The 17,171-nt window shown below is 47.0% G+C and overlaps 1 protein-coding gene across 1 annotated transcript in view; it reads right to left on the bottom strand.

Annotated features, from left to right (window-relative positions):
* Nucleotides 1-16,965, bottom strand: part of Nuggc (nuclear GTPase, germinal center associated) — a 44,834-nt gene extending 27,869 nt beyond the window's left edge. Inside the window, exons 1-7 of the mRNA XM_075949622.1 lie at nucleotides 16,858-16,965; nucleotides 11,802-11,890; nucleotides 7,676-7,780; nucleotides 7,034-7,142; nucleotides 6,100-6,322; nucleotides 4,821-5,051; nucleotides 2,424-2,633 (exon numbers count right to left, since the gene is read on the bottom strand). Of these exons, the coding sequence (XP_075805737.1) occupies nucleotides 2,424-2,633; nucleotides 4,821-5,051; nucleotides 6,100-6,322; nucleotides 7,034-7,142; nucleotides 7,676-7,780; nucleotides 11,802-11,844 (921 nt within the window). The 5' untranslated portion in view covers nucleotides 11,845-11,890; nucleotides 16,858-16,965. The remainder of the gene's footprint in view (nucleotides 1-2,423; nucleotides 2,634-4,820; nucleotides 5,052-6,099; nucleotides 6,323-7,033; nucleotides 7,143-7,675; nucleotides 7,781-11,801; nucleotides 11,891-16,857) is intronic.
* Nucleotides 16,966-17,171: the final 206 nt, after the last annotated feature.

Raw genomic sequence — 17,171 nt, 5'->3', positions numbered from 1 at the left:
CAGACTCTAATTCATAGCAAATGCCTTTGAAGGGACCAGGGTGCTTGTTTAAACACAGAACTGCTCTGATTGCATCATGATGGTGACATCAATTGCTTATGCCTCCCACCTCTCTCTGACCCTGATGTGGGATTCCCCTCTGTATGCTGTGAATACGATTGGTTAATAAAGAAAGCTGGCTTGAGCCTATGGCAGGGAGGAGCAGAGGTAGGTAGGGAAGAAGAAACTAAATGCTGGGAGAAAGAAGGGCGGAGTCAGAGAGAAGTCATATAGCCCCGATGGAGACAGACGCCAGAACTTTAGCCAGTAAGCCACGTGGTAATACACAGATTAATAGAAATGGGTTAAATTAATATGTAAGAGTTAGCCAATAAGAAGCTAGAGCCAATGGGCCAAGCCATGTTTTAAATAATATAGTTTCTGTGTGGTTAATTTGGTTCTGGGCAGCCAGGACAAACAAGTGGCCTCCTTCAACATGACCCCAAGTCCTTTTGTTCCATAGATCATAGTTTAAAGAATATGTGCCCTCTAAAGAGAAGAAACTAGGTCCAGGGGAGTAAAGGAGTCACACACATCTGGACCCTGACCCTCATCTCTTTGGAATGGACCCACATTTAGACACCAATGTAAAAATGCTTGCTGCCTTCCCCTCCTGGTTCTTCCTAGGAAGAAGATGCTGTCTGTAACTTCCTGTGAGAAGCTGTAAACAACCTCAGGAATGCAGGGCAGAGGGGCCAGGCAGAGCACTCTAGGAACCAGCCTATCCCTCTAGCCAGCCTCCTCAGAGCGTGATCCAGGCCACATCTGCTGGCTTTGATAAACAGCCCAGTATATCCAAACTGGCTGTAGCCGTGTTCCATCCAAGGGAAGAGCCAGCCCCTCCTTAGCTGTCACTCTCTGCTTGGCCTGAAACTAACTGAGGGTTTAGGGCTAAGACTAGTGAGAAACTAAAGTTCACATGGCCAGTCCTGAGCCACTGACCAGAGTGAAGGACATGGACTACCTCGTCCTAAAGGAGAGGAAAAAAGGACGGGGATGGGGAGGATAGAGCCCTGTGGATCAGCTAAGAAACCTGATATCACTCAATCTTGTCACCGGCTAGCCTTGGACAAGGGACTCTGTCCCCAGCTAGCCTTGGACAAGGGACTCTGTCCCCAGCTAGCCTTGGACAAGGGACTTTGTCACTGGCTAGCCTTAGACAAGGGACTTTGTTACTGGCTAGCCTTGGACAAGGGACTCTGTTTTCTGAACTTTCACGGCTTCAGCTGTAGAATCTGGCTCTCTGTTCACTTAGTGTACACTGACAGAGCTGTAAGAGTTCTTCATAATAGTAGCCCTGCTACTAACAGTGACAAGACATCATCCATCCCTGTCCCCGTCTATCTGGGGTCCTGTGTTCCCCCATCCCTGTCCCCATCTATCTGAGGTCCTATGTTACACATACACACACACACACACACACACACACACACACACACACACACACTTTCTTTCTTTAGAGAATGGTCTGTCTGTTCTTTTCCTTCCGGTTTCTTGAAAAGCCTAACCCAGAAGCAGCAGGATGAAGGTAGACAGCTCCAGGCATGCTTTCGGCCATTTCCCTCCTCCACACCCACCATGACCCTCCCTCTGTCAAAGAGCATCATCCTTCCCTGCCTTGCCAATAGAGAGTCAGACTCTTGGTTCTTGAGTGACTGACTTCTGTACCTTGAACCCCCGCCCTGTTATGATTTGGATGGGAGATGCCTCCCACAGGCTCATGTGTTTGAACGCTTGGTTCCAGCTGATGGTGCTGTTTGGGAGAAGTTAGGGATCCTTTCTGATAGCTCAACCCCACTTTCTGGTCTCTCTCTCTCTCTCTCTCTCTCTCTCTCTCTCTCTCTCTCTCTCTCTCTTGTTCTCACCCACTCTCTCACATGACCGCATGTCTGCCTCTCTCTGACTCTCTTTCCTAAGTGAGGATGGAATGAGATCACTCTGCTTCCTGATTGTCATGCAGACCCTGTGCCCCGGCCACCATTCTTTCTCCCCATGGTGGGCTGTACCACCTCTGGAACCGTAGCCAACAAAACAAATCCTTTCCCCCTAAGTTGCTCTTTGTCAGGACACTCTATTGCAGCAGGAGAAAAGTAACACAGCCTTCTTTGTGCTCACGGCCTCCTTGTCCCCTTACTTTGCTTCCCTAGGCCTCTCTGTTGCTGCCCTTCTCGTCTGTCATGCACTCTTGTCCCGGCTACACACACCCCTGCAATCCCTTCTCCCCCAGCTTCTGTGGCCATCCACATACAGCCCCTATTCAACACCGGAATACAGAAAAATGAAAGAATTTAATGTCAACAAGTTCACAAAATCCCAACTTGTTTCTCTGAAGGGGTGGAGGAATAGAGAGAAGAAAGATAAACCCCGTGGGGGGGAAAAATCACCTTTTTCCACATCTCATCCCTCTTGCTGTTGAAGTCGCCTGTGCCTGGAATGTCCACCAGGACAACCCCTTCCGGAATCAGGGCAGATTTGGGAAGAATCACTTCCACGTATTTGATCAAGGGCCAGATTTGTGTTTCAGCTGATCCTCCATCCCAGTTGCTCCTCTGAGTGCGGATGTAAGGGTCCAGCTTGACAGATAGCTCTCCTGCCTGAAGAGAAACGACAGGTTGCACGGACCAAGCACGCTGAGGGCTCTTTATCCTGGCTGTGATGCAGAGTCAGTGAAGGGATGCTGAGGGACAGTGAGAAGTCCTCAGACAACAGACACCAGGAAGCACAGAATGGTCTCCTCAAGGACCTGTGAGCCTGTGAAGACTCCGGAGACCAGCAAGTTCAAGTTCCTTAACATAGTTGGGGCTGGAGAGGTGGCTCAGTGGATAAGAGAACTTGCTGCCCAATCAGAGTTCCAGACTTCAGATCCCAGCATCCATACGGGGCAGCTCAAAGCTGTCCGAAACTCCAACTCCAAGGAATCCCTGTCTCTGTGTCTCTGTTTTTGTCTCTGTCTCTCTCTCACACACATACACACACACAGAGAGAGAGACACACACACAAATAAAACAAAATAAAAGAAGTAAATATTTAGAACTCAGTGGGGCTGGAAATGTAGCTCAACTTATAGAGTGCTGGCCTAGCGAGCAGAAAGCCCTGGGTTTGGACGCAGCACTGCATAACCTGGTTATGAGACGGGAGGACCAAGAGTTCAAGAGCATCTTTGGCTGCACAGTGAGTTTAAGGCAGTTCAGAATATAAAAAACCAGCCCAACACAGCTAGAAGAGGACTCCAGAACAGTTATAGGATGCTAAATTTATCTCCCAGATTCCATTTGCTTCTAAAATTGATGCAGTTTTCTAAATTTTGCTTAGAGCATATTTTCTCCACATGGCGAAAGGCAACTGTGAAGAATTTAGTTCCTGGAAGTCTCATGTATAATTATAGAAAATCAATCATGACCTAATGATCATATTTTACAAATTAAAGATTGATCAGAAATTTGATCTTTAAGAAAATTTAAAAAAAATTTCCAAGTAGATATACATAAATATATATATATAAATAAATCCTTCCTCCCCGCCCCCGTGTGTGTGTGTATACATGTGTGTGTGTTTGTGTGCCCACTTGATATATATGCTTTTCCAGAATATTTCAATAACAGTGAGTGAGATTGGGGGAAGAGGAGGTTTCCAGTCTACTGTTCCTACTTACATACATTAGGACAGTAAGTCTCAACTGGTACACTTTAGAGAGCAGAAAAGCTAGGATCCATGGTGGCTATTGTTGATGAATGTCTATGGAAAGGCCCAGAAAGAAAGCAAGAGAGAATGACACATACATGTAAGTTCACACATAAGCATTCCTCAGGGCAAACGTGGAAGTCAGAGGACAACTTGCAGGAACCAGTTCTCTCCTCCCACTCTGTGGGTCTCGGGGATCAAATTCAGGTTGTCAGTCTTGACGGCCAGTACCTTCACCTGCTGAGCCATGTCACTTGGCCCACTGTGGGAAACCTAGGTTCTTTAATGTACAATGTTTATAGGGTGGGTGTTGGTTTCACAGATAGTTTGTCTTAATATAGATTCTGAATCTCAGCATAATAGAACGTATGCCAATTCTGAAATTGGATGGGCATCTCAGGCTTCATCGTGCCAGCCTGATCTGTTTGGGGAGCCAAGGCAGTGAGGTTGATCTAATCAGGGCAAGTCAGATTGTTGCCTTCCATAGCTAAGGAGAGCCACTCAGCCCAGTTCTGAACAATGAAATCCACACGCAAAGTTAACAATGGTGTTTCTGGGACTGCTTCCACTTCCTGAAATGGGAGATGTGTTTGTTGCCAACATGCATCTGCTTCTTTCCATGAGACAAGCTGCAACAGCTGGCATTTCAGCAGCAACCTTATGACTAAGAGGCCACAAGCACCATGGAAGGCCAAGAAGACCACAGAGACGTTGAATCTGACACAGCTGAGTTACTGAACCGATCTAAGACCCTAACGAATAAACTTCATATGCTCAAGTCTTTATATATATTTATAGTATGCTATATATGATATATAATATAATATATAATGAATACATATATACTCATTTTCACTCAAAGTCATCCCAAATTAATCCTCATCTGACTGTAGTCTTTTCTGAGCATAAAAACTTCATTTGGAAATCAAAGTTAACCATCTATAGGCATAAATAATGAAAGATAATTGGATGATATCTAATTCTGATTTGGGTAACAGTTTATTTCCAATAAAAACCACTGTACCTTAGACAATTCCCCTTGATATATTCAATTGTTATATTTAAGACTAACAATAAAGAAAAATAAATCTTGACATTACCTCCTCTGCCTTAAGAGTGATGGTTCTGGAGGTCGGAATCCTCACTCCAGGCTTCGTCCTTAGCAAATCCTCATAGGGCCTCTGTTCTGCCCCACGGCCATACAGCATCTGTAGCTTCTCGGCCACTTCTTCTGCTGCATCATCCCTGGCCCACATATCTGCGTCTTCTTCCCTGGGCCCCTCTGCCCTGTGCAGGAGCGTAGTCAAGTCCTTCAGTTCTGCCTTCCACTCCTGCCAAGGCAGAGCAAGCCACATTGCTCATGACAGACTTGGGGGAGGGGTGGTAACAAGGGGAAGGGCAGAGCCCCAGGCCCTGATGGGGGGCAGAGGTTGAGAACAGAACCCTAAGTTAGCTACCCTAACTGGTCCAGTAAATGGTTGGCTTCATCAATTTCATACGGTCTAGGGTTATCTGAGACAAGGTCAAAGGAGGAACCGTCTCACTCCTGTGAGGTCTGTGGCCATGTCTGTGAGGGACTGTCTTGATTTTCTGAATGACGGAAGGGAGTCAAGTGTGTGTGATGCCATTTCAGGGCAAATGGTCCTGAGCTACACAAAAAGCAAGCTGAGGATGAGCATGGGAGCCAGCCAGGGAGCGAGCCAACAGGCGGCAGTGCTCCGTGGCTTCTGTCTTTGAATTTCTGCTCTGACTTCCCTCAGTGACAGACTGTGACCTGGAAGCACAAGCCAAATAAACCCTTTCCTCCCCACAGTTAGTCTTTGCCATGATGTTTGTCACAGAAACAGAAAAGAAATGAGAACAATGAACATGCAGGGGCTTAAAGAGGGGCATGGCTGACCCAAGGCCCTGGGCCAGAACCCCCATCTCACCCTGCAGAATATTTTCGCTGAAATAGGTTTCATCAGATGAATGTTCTATAGTAATTTGTGTGCGTGCATACACATTTCATGAAGGCAGGGCTTGACATGAGATGTTCTCCTCAATCACTTCTCCACCGTATTTGTCTGTTTGTTTGAGACAGCATCTCTCAGTGAAATGGAAGCTCACCAATTCAGCTGGCTGGCAAGTGCCGGTCATTATCTCTGTCCCCCTGGCGTTTTACTGTTCTCACCTGGCTTTTTACTCTCCACAGATGCTGACGGTCCAAACTTAAGTGTTTGTGCTTACCCGGCAAGCACTTTACCAACTGAGCTATCTCCCCAGTCCCTGTGCGGCAGTTATAATGATATAATTGCAATCTCTGGTAGTGTCGAGAGAAAAACTTCATGGAAGAAAGGAAAAGAAGAGACATGAGAGACGGGGGGCAGGCTGGCCTACCTGATCAGACAGAAGGTGTATTTTGGCCTCATACTGTTCACAGCAGCCAGAGCTCACTTGGACGATGCATGATGTGCAAATGCTTTCTCCAGACACTGGTAGAAACATGGCTTGCTGGATGAGGGCATTGATCAGAGAGCTCTTGCCGGCTCCAGTGCTTCCCAGGAACCCTACGTAGATCGGCTCCAGCGGTGGTTTTTCAATCAAGGCAAGAAGCCGGTTTCTGCATCCATTTCAGAGTGCACAGGAGTATGAGAAGAAGCACACCAAAACAGAATGCAAAGAAACTAAGGTCCGATCCTGGGCAATTCACTATATCCTTCCTTTCTTTGACGAAGGGGTAATACTGCTTCCTATTTTCTACATAGACTTGGACTGGGGAGCAAACAGGACTAGGTAAAAATGTTTGGTAAAGAGAATTCTCCACAAACATTATACTGTCTACATAGATGTGAGAGACATCCTTGTTTGTGTTCCATGTTCTCGTCTCTAATAAAACCCACGCAGAAAAGTCTGAGGAGCGACCTGGAGTCCTGTGAGCAAGGTCAACTATGTCACCGACTTGACTGAGGACCTTTGAGCCAACTCTGTACGGACAGTTGATGAACTCAGTGACACAGAGTTTGGCTGGGTTTGGAGCATTTCCCCTTATCCACAGTGTGACTTTGCTCCATGGCTTGGTCTCTCTGAGCATCAGTTTCAGTAAAAAATGGACCAATCACAGGAGAGTAGCTGACAACCGTGGTCACACAACAAATGGTTCCTGTCAGTGCCTAAAAACAAAACAAAACCCCAAACAATATAGCCCAAAAGAAAGCCTCCAGCCGCAGGAATTGTTTCCTGCCCTTTTGTGCTGTTTCTAACTGAGAGCACTTTCTCTTTCTCCTGGTGGGGGATATGGCGTCGGATTAGAGGGTGCAGGTTCCAGACTCACATGAGATACTTGAGTCCACTGGGAATGCTGTCCTCCAGGAAAACAGACTGAATCATTTTCTGATAAGTGTTGCTCAAAATCCTCCTGGTCCGAGACTCCAATTTTTCATCTGGAATCAATAGAAATGGGTTATCTGGGAGTGTACCTGGCAGAGAAAGAATGCCAGGTCCCCAGAGGAGGCTACTGAATACTGCAGAAAAGGAAGAGATCTCAGCAAAATGAGAAGTCAATTAAACCAGCGAGCAAGCTATCTGCCGCTGGAGGTAAGTGCTCGACAGGCCGTGTAGATTCTGATCACCTCCAGAGACTGGCACACTCTGCACTCCCCTTACACTTTTCTGTGTGTTGCCATGGACTTTAGCCCTTCTAGAGTCTTCTCTCCTGTGGATTCTGTATAAATACCCACCAGAGCACCTAGCTAACCATCTCCAGACTGTCTTCTCATTCAGAAAAGGCTATTTTGATAACAGAGCAGCCCGGACATAAAGGTTACATATCTCTGTGGAGACGCTAAGGAGCAGGTGCATGTGGAGATGCTCCCTTGCCTTCGGAACTTTCCATCTTTCCCTCCGAGTGTCTGCACCTGTCTGTGAAAGGCAGCATCGTGTTGCCATAGCCACACCAGCCTTTCCCAACACTCACATTCCTTAAGAGCGCTTTGCTCCGCAGAGGGAAACGCTTGGAACTGCTGGTCTCGATGTGACCTGCGTCTTTTCTTCATGGGTTCTTTAAACAGATCACAGTCCACTAGGGATAAACAGAGGATATAGAGGATTACAGGCTGAGGGTGGGCAGGGGATCCTGGCCTCCCTCTGCCAGTGCACACAAGCTGAAGGCCTCAGAGCACCCTGGCTAGCTCTGCCTGCTCTGAGGAGTTGGTTGTCTCAATTTAGAACCTAATTCTCAGGGTCACTGCATCTGTTGTGCCTTAGATCGGTTACTTTTGTGTTACCTGTGATAAAATATCCTGACAAAAAGCACCCAAGGAAGGAAGAAAGGATTTATTTTGGCTCATGTGACAGGAGCACAAGACAACCGGTCACGTAATATCGGCAGTCAGGAAGTAGGGAGTAATGTATACACAGCTCACTGCTGTCGTCCTATTCAGCCCAGGACCCTGGCATATGGGCCAGTGCCACCCACGTTAGGGTGGGTCTCACCTCGTATTCAGCCCAGGACCCTGGCACATGGGCCAGTGCCACCCACGTTAGGGTGGGTCTCACCTCATATTCAGCCCAGGACCCTGGCATACGGGCCAGTGCCACCCACGTTAGGGTGGGTCTCACCTCGTATTCAGCCCAGGACCCTGGCATACGGGCCAGTGCCACCCACGTTAGGGTGGGTCTCACCTCAATTAACCCAACCTAGGAGCACGTCACAGACACGCTCTTAGGCTCGTCTCCACGTGATTCTGGGTCCTAGCAAGCTCTCTCTCTCTCTCTCTTTCACACACACACACACACACACACACACACACACACACACATATATATATACACAAATACCATCACGCATCTGGTTCCAACATTCCTCGCCACAGGCAAACGGCTATTTGCATGTCCTCAGAAACCAAAGTAGCTAGATACAGTCCGCCAAGTTTAAGCCTTAGGAAATTTACAGGGATCAAACAGGCCTTTCAGACTTCCATCAGAAACAGAACAGAGGGGAAAGCAAATAGGTAACCATGGCAAGTGTCTTCTGCTAAGCCGCTGAGTCCTTCCTCATCTGTAAACCAAAAGGCTGGTCAATTAGAAGCACTGACAGTGTGAGGGGTTCCCTACCCAATGGATGCCTTCCAGCTGGGCCTGGGGGTACATAATTGTACCCCCAGCTACTCAGGAGGCTGAGGCAGGGAGATCCTGGCATCTAGACCGGCCTGGGACATCTACTAAGAGCTTATCTCAAAATGTAGGTTAAAATCAGGATTGGGAGGTGGCCTAGCAAGTAAAGTGCTTATGGAACAGCATGAGGTCCAGAGTGCAGCTGCCAACACCTACGTAAAAACTACGCTGGGCCAGCTTCAATCCCAGCATGGTGGAGGCAGAGACAAGCAGATCTCTGGAGCTCCACGATCCTAACCCAGTGCTTCTAGGGCTTGCTGGTTGTCAGCCTAGCTTAACTGGTAAGCTCCAGGTTCAGCGAGAGACTCTGTCTCAAAAAAAAAAGGTGGAATACAATCACAATACATTATATGTGTGTATGAAATTGAAGATAACAATGCTCTAAACTAGAAAGTGACAATGGTGTCACAGGCCTATAAAGATGCTGGAATAAAGTCTGTTAAATGATACAAACAGTCAAATTGTATACTGTGTAAATTTTTTGTCAATAAAGATTTTTATAAAACTTAAAAAAAATAAGGTGAACAGCAGCTGAAGAAAATAGCCTACATTTAACTCTGACTTCCATATGTAGTCATGCATGTGCACACCCACCCGCATGCACTTGTGCCCACATATAAATACAAACACACATGAACACATGGACATGCATACACCATTTATACATACACAAGTTGAAAATTAAAAAGGGGGATGGGAATAACTCAGTGGTATCGATTACTTAACTAACACGCATGACGTCCTGGGTTCAACCTCAATACCACAAAAGGATAAAATAAAATATACTATAAAAAATAAAAGATGCCTTTGGTTAATAAATTGGAAAATCACCCCCCTGCCCCGTGCTTCTTCACCTACAGACATTAGCAGCAGCTTCCTTAAGCAGGAGAAAATAGAAATCAGATCTTTGAAGTCTGCAGGAGTCATTCATTCCCTTACATGAGGACTTGATTATGAGGTGGAAGGCTGGTAAGGGCCCTAAGCCTAAGGAAGGCTGTGCTTTAGATTTGGAAAACACACCTCATTAGTGTTGCCTGGCTAGAAAGGGGGAACAGCTTGGTCTCTGGGGCAAGTTGCTGCAAATGATCCTAACCCAGCGCACCTAGGGCTTGCCCAGGGAAATAGCCATGGAGGGACCTGGAACACCTGGTCCCAAGAGATGCAACTCTGAGCTCATGGGAAGAGCGGATATAAGGCCCCAATGCTGAGTGTGGCCTAAGCAGGTCAAGTTCACCGACGGACTGATGAGGCACTTCAGTGGGGACCGAGGGTAGCAGCCTGAGCAGAAGCCCCAGCCTGCATCACTGGGCTCCAGATGTGAGTCTCCCACACATCACACACAGCCTTCCAGCACCACCTCCTCAGTCTTGCATCTCCCAGAGCAGATTCTGATGCCTTCTGGAGACAGCTCATATGCCACAGAAGGTTCCAGGGCAGAGCCACACATGTGCCAAAGCTTGAGCGGATGACACCTCATGCTTCTGCTGTGACAGATGAAAAGCTTGTTCACTAGATCCTTCTGTTCCGGGAAGTGACTGATCTCAACTGCAAGCATGCATCCTGGCTAAGCTTCAGCACTGCAGAGCTAAATACCAAGGAGCTGCTGGCTCTGTGGCTTCAGCCAGAGAGAAAGAGGCAGAAAAGAAAAGAACATGCTATTCAAAGGCCTGCGCCAGTTGTAGGTCAAACACTAAAGATCAGGAAGCAGCTCAGAATGCCAGGATGCATGCACAGTCATCTACAAAATAATATAGAAGGATGTCTACTTTGTAACTCAGGTACTCTTGTGTGAACAATGTTCATGCAGTCTCTAAGCCATATGCATCAAAGAAGGAATAAACCCATCTATCGAGAGCTCTCATTTCAACTTCGTAAGACTCGGCAATTCATCTGATATTAGTGGGAGCCTGGGGTAAGAATTCAGATAAAATAACAGGTTTATAACTCTTTTCTCAGTTCCAAAAATGAAAAGCCACCTGGAAAGGATAAAATATTCCATCTTGGATTTATATCATGAATGGGTCTATTAAACTGTAGCTGGAGTGGACTGGCCTGAACATGGACCGTGGTTCTTATCCCCTACAATGGCTTGGCCATCCCCTTGTTGTGTTCCAGCTCTATTGAAATATTCTAAGAAAGAGGAAGGGGGTGGATGGAAGGAAGCAGGCAGGGGTGTTGCTTTTGAAAACTGATCCTCAAAAGGTGCAGCTCTATAGTCAACGTGAACCATTGCTAAAACAAAGGATCCCCTCCTTAGCTCTGAGCTCAGCCCAAGGGACCCAGAAGTTGCAGAGATTTTTGCTTGAGTGGCCTGTCAGACTTCATGAGATGGCTGCTATCCACACAGACCTGGAAATATTGGTTCCCTTTCCCTTAAGGGAGCTGTTTCCATAGTGACGAGGAGGATTTTGCTCCTCGGTTCTGAAAACAAGGATGATTTGATATACCCTTGATCCAGTACCTGGGAGCTGCCCCCTCTGCTTCCTCAAAGAGGCACTCGCTGTGGCCCGAGAGATCTTCCACCAGCCCGCTGAGGCAGGAAGCTTGCCCACATTGACTCCAATGGACTCGTTTTTCAACAAGACACTTCTTAGGCGCATCTCTCCTGTTCTGAGAAAAGCCACCTGCTAGTATTCCAAGGGTCTCACCTTGCTGCCTTAGGTTTCGGAGAGTCCTAGCTTGGGTTCTAGAAACTATTTTTAAGATAGGAATCCTCACACACACAACTGATCATCAAGCAGCTCGCTTTGTTATGAACAGACTACTTCAGTTAATGTTTTGAAAAACTGACAGCTGGTTCTTACTAACTTGCCATTAGAAAACAGCATCCAAATGAAGAGCAAAGAACGCCAGCTGTGGGCACAGTCCCAGTGTTTGAACAGACAGCAGTAGCCAGGCCCTATTTAGGGTCATTTTAGGAGTGTTACCTGAGTGTGGCATCACACCCGCGGAAGCCTCCGTTTCTGCCATTTCCTGCTAAGTCAGTTGCTCCTTTTGTCTGCTTAGGAATACCAGCCTGAAAGGATAGAGAGGAGGTATGCACACATTAAAAGTACAAAAAGCGGCCGGGTGGAGTAACGATCCCACTTCTTGAAAGACTGAAACAAGATAATCACAAGTTAGCCGGGCGGTGGTGGCGCACGCCTTTAATCCCAGCACTCGGGAGGCAGAGGCAGGCGGATCTCTGTGAGTTCGAGGCCAGCCTGGTCTAGAAGAGCTAGTGCCAGGACAGGCTCCAAAGCTACAGAGAAACCCTGTCTCGAAAAATCAAAAAAAAAAAAAAAAAAAAGATAATCACAAGTTCAAGGCCGGCCTGGGCTCCAAAGCAAGACCTTGTGTCTCATTAAAGAATAAAAATACAAGCCTCCAAAAGTGAGAATACATAAATATACTTGTGTTTTATGTCTTCCATTAACTTCCAGAGAGCGGGGAGTCTTCTCACATCTCTTTGAAACCCTCACTGTGCCTCACGCATCACCCGTCGACGTGAGATGCGACCAAGATCAGTGTGTGATCACTGGTTCTCCATCACACGTTATCTGGGACGGTTTAATTCGATATTGCCTGAGATCTTCAGAACAACCCATTCTGAAATGAGAATAAGCCTCTGGTGACCAGAGCTATGGACGTCAAATTCTACACATTGCTTTGGGCAAGGTCAGTGCCGCAGGCAGGTGAACTCGAACTTGTGCCAATGACATATATTTCCAGCAAGAGTCAGCTTGAAGCTGGGGTGACTCCATGCCGTTTCTCGGGACTGGAGCTGAGTGGCTGGTTACTGAGCAGGGAAGGAGAGGTCTGGTGACTCGGTCTTATGGACCTTACTCACCCCACTTCTGCAGGAAGACACCTGACTGGGGGTAGGTTAAATGCAGCCCTGAAGCATGGGGCATCCACAGGAGGAAGAGCAGTGTGAAAACATCCGAAGGGAGTGTCAGAGCTGGCCTGTGTCTAGGTCGCTGGCAGATAAGCCAGGACATGCGCATGAAGAAGATTCAGGGCCCATGGAGGCTCCGAATGGAGAATACTGAAGAGCTGAACATGCGTCACCCTGGAGCCCTTCTCTCTGCCCACACAGATGAGAACCCAGGGAATGCTGGGGGAGTACCCAGAGCCCTTACTCTCCACAGCCACTGCGTCTGTGGGAGAGCACTCAGCTGTGTGTCTCAAAACCAGAGCCACCAGCCCCTCTGAAATATGCAAAACCTTCCTGAGGTGTCGGTCTCCACTAGTCTCCGGGGCCCTAGTGAGACAGACTCACCAAATAAGGCAACCTGCACCTTATTTGCACATGACCCCCAAATTAAAATCACAGCTCATCAGCTGAAATGATCTATTCTTAGTTCAGCATACAGATCTGACCGGACTAACCGCCTTTCATGCTTGGTACATGGTGGTCAGATGGGATGGGATGCTGATCGCATGCAAGGTTGGAAGCATGTTAGCTCTCCACTCCCTCTCTCGAGCCCCTCACATCCTCATGGTTCTCCAGGGAAGGAGTCCTGGTGAATGTCCACAAAACTGGCACCCTAGGATGCCCTGACCCTTTGCTTCCCTGTGAACGCCAGAGTGTGTACCTGGAATTTTTTTCTCTAATAAGAATTCCTAATTGTGTCTGAATTCCTAATAATTCCCTTCTCAGGTCCCTGCTGTTCTGTAAATGGCCCAATTATGTCAACTTTTCTTTCTTTTCTCTCTCTCTCTTTCTTTTTCTTCCCCCACCCTTTCCCACAGTATCTTTCTATGCAGCTTAGGCCCAGGATCTCCTCCAAAGCCTCCAACTCACAACTCTCTTTCCTCAAACTCTGGAGTGCTGGAATTACATGTATGTACCACTGTGCTCAGCGCAGTAACCATGGTTTATGTTTGCTCTTCCTTACTGAACTATGAGTTCTACAAGGTTCTCTGATACTAGAGAAGTCTGAAAAATGGCACCTATGTGTATGACCAGCTGGTAATGGACTCGTCCTCAAATGCTGAGATTCTGAGTTCTCGTTTGACGTGCACAGCAGAAACGCTGGGAGGGGGAATGCTCAAAGTCACATCCCACGAGAGACACAGCGACTTCTGCATTGAAATACTTGGAACTGGAGGCATGGTTCAGCGGTTAAGAGCCCTGGCTGTTCTTGCAGAGGACTAAAGTGGATTCCTACCACCTACATGGTAACTCACAACCATCTGGTCCCAGCAGATGCAATACCCACTTTTGGCCTATGTTTGTAGTGGGCACACACACATAATACACAGGCATGTATATAGGCAAAACACCCATACACGTGAAAATAAATAGATAATTTAAAAATCACTGTTCCAAACACTAAACATACCAAACCACATCAGGACCGAAATGAATAAGGACAGAAAAGGCGATGAGCCACAGCATGGCCTCTCTTCAGCGAGGCCTGTCTGACTCCCAGTACAAAATGAGGAAGTAACAGAGAACCTTGCTGTTTTCTAAAGAAGGGTGGGGCAGTGAGCCATCGTCACACAGAACGCTAGCCACTAGCCGTTATTTTGATTTCGTGAATATTGCAGACCAAAGGAAACGTATGATCCCACTGCTGGACAAAATCCTATGGTTTGCCGGGACAATCAGCATTCTAGAATGCAAACTCCAGGAGGAGGAGGACTAGTGAGTCCAAACAAAACCCCAAAGAACAATTGAACCACGGCAAAGGCATCATTACCACACTGACATCGGGCAACATGAACATGCTCAGGCTCTTAGACTTGAAGATGCCTTAAGGTTCATCTCGAGAAGAAGGACCTTCACTTTCAGAGGGATGCGGGTCGAAGCACATTTTTAAAAGCACACAGAGTGAAGGGAAGAAGCGGGCCCGCTCACTGGATACTGGAATACCAGCAGAGGTTTGGGCTTCTTTCAGGGTCAGGGGAATGTTCAACTGACTTCTTTTACTACATCAACAGAACATGATGTCCAGAAAAATCTGTTGGCACATATATGTCCAGGGTTAGACTGAGTTTAGCTGCATCAGTGCAGACACCAAAACATGAGCCTCTCACCAAAACAGCGGCCAAGTACCAGTTCACAAGGAATTTGTGACTTCTAACCAACATGTAGGGATAATGGAAACTACTTGAAATGTAGTTAGAGGAATTTAGGTTTCAGATCCCTTCTGCCAAATTCAAAGACTGTGAGGAAGGGGCCATTTGGTTGACCAACTGAGGCACGACAAAATGGACAGAAATACTCTATAAAGAAAGCAAAAGGAAAACCTCTAAGAGGCTAGCCCATCAATATGGAGCTGAATGCTGAAGTGGCAGAGGCCACCCTGCTTCTAATTCTGCTACCAACCCAAAGAGCCGTGGAGCTGTGGGACATCCCCTAGTCACCTTGCCAACTCTGGGCCTTGGGTTTCCCATCTGTGAGCAGAAGGCGTGTTCTCTGGTGTAAACAGATGCTGAAAAGATGGCACCCCTCATCATGAAACCCCACCAGCAGCACAACAGCAATGAGAGCTCCCAAGGAGTGGAGCAGAGCAACTGGGAAGGCCTCAGTGCTGAGTTCACGGTCTTAAAAACAACCATCCTCAGCCAACGCCAGAACACACTGCCCCGCAGAGGGAGGTGATAAGGGTGGGGAAATCGGGTTGGTGTCTGTGAAGAACCAATCCAAAGCAGTCCAACTTATAGACCTGTGCGAGCACAGCTCATTTCAGTTGGGTTTCAACTGCACGGCCAGCCCTCGTGGTTTGCTTTTGGGGCTTATTTACATTCGCATGCCCTGAGCCCAAGAATGGCATCTTTCAAATGATGCTCTGCAGGTAATGCTAAACATGGGGCAGCTGCCCCAGGGCTGATTTCCTGTTAAATAACTGGCTGTTGACAGCTGTTCTTGCCTCTCTCACCCTCCCCTTCTCTGGTTTGTCCTTGCTTACGGCCTCTTTATAAACGAACAGTGAGAAAAGTGATACAAACTCTTCATCCCTACCCGAGCGCAGCTGTGGTGAGTGGAATTAGAGGAAGACTATCAGCCCTGGCTTTCAGTTTACAGACATGTACTCTGAAGCACAGAGAGGGGAAGGAACTCACCCACAGTCACCCAGTAAAGTAATGGTCACCTGACAGCAAGGTCAAGAGTCATTAAATAGCATATGAACTCTCAAGCCAGACCTTCAAATTCCTGGAGGAAAAAGGTGGCTGTCACCAACCACCAGTGTGTCCAATGTTACATGCCTGCCAGAGGCAGAAAAAGCACAGGGTGACATGTTTATCTGTCAATGTTTCCCCCTAGGTGAATGGGAGGAGTTAAGCAGATATCATTCAGTTCTGACAAAAGGAAAACCATCCTCATGGGCAGAAGCACAATGCCCTATTCCTTGGGGTCATTTTGTGTACCGACTTCCCTCTGAGGAGTACAATATAGAATTCGGAGAGGAAGGGGCAATTCGCCCAGTACCAGCCAGCCAGGTGACCCAGATCAGCACCAATAGTTACAGCTCAAGGAGATGTTGTTTGTTCTCCTTGAGGTGTGATGAGAAAGATTTCGGCTCTGTGGCCTTCTTCCCCCAACCCCTAATTCTAATCTAACTATGAGGAAAATAACAGAAAATGCCAATATCAGAGAATCTTACAAAGTACAAGATCAATACCCTTCAAAATGATCCATATCATCAAACACAAGGAAGCTCTCAGGTGACAGCCAAGAAGAACCTTTAGAGACAGAAGGGCCAAGTGTGACATGGTATCCTGGATGGGGTCTGATAGAATATGGACCCTGGACATAAACTTGGAACATTCATCCACTAAGACACAGAGTTTTCCTTAGCACTCATGCTCATTCATGACCATGGACTCATTCATAACTAATATGCCCCTCCAGGATAAGCAAGGTAATTAAGGGCAGGTTACACAAACTATTTTCTCAAGCTTTCTCTACATCTAAAACTATCCATTTTAAAGACTCTATTATTTAAAAATTCCACAAATCATATCACAGAATAGATAAGAAAAACAACTTACCAGATGTTGCTGAACTGAAAAATCAAAAAGACTTTTTTTTTAAAAAAAAAAAAACCCAATCAGTGTTGCTTCAGTTCCAGAAGCCCACAAGTGAAGCAGTAGCTAAGAGAGACACATCGATTCAGACACTGCAGACACCAGGGACCCGCCAGATAGGGCCCTCGGTGGTCACAGTCAAAGCCACATCTGAAAACACAGCGGAAGTGAAACCAACCACATCAGGCTCTTTACCCCAACTTCTTCCCTCAATATGGAGATGTGCGGTGTTCTATTTATCCCAACTTCCGCCCTCAGTAGGAAGATATGCTGTTTTC

Source organism: Microtus pennsylvanicus, chromosome 15 (assembly GCF_037038515.1).
Source record: "Microtus pennsylvanicus isolate mMicPen1 chromosome 15, mMicPen1.hap1, whole genome shotgun sequence".
NCBI classification, from domain to species: domain Eukaryota; kingdom Metazoa; phylum Chordata; class Mammalia; order Rodentia; family Cricetidae; genus Microtus; species Microtus pennsylvanicus.
The sequence above is the reverse complement of the archived record's forward strand: the minus strand, read 5'-3'. Positions and strand labels throughout refer to the sequence as shown.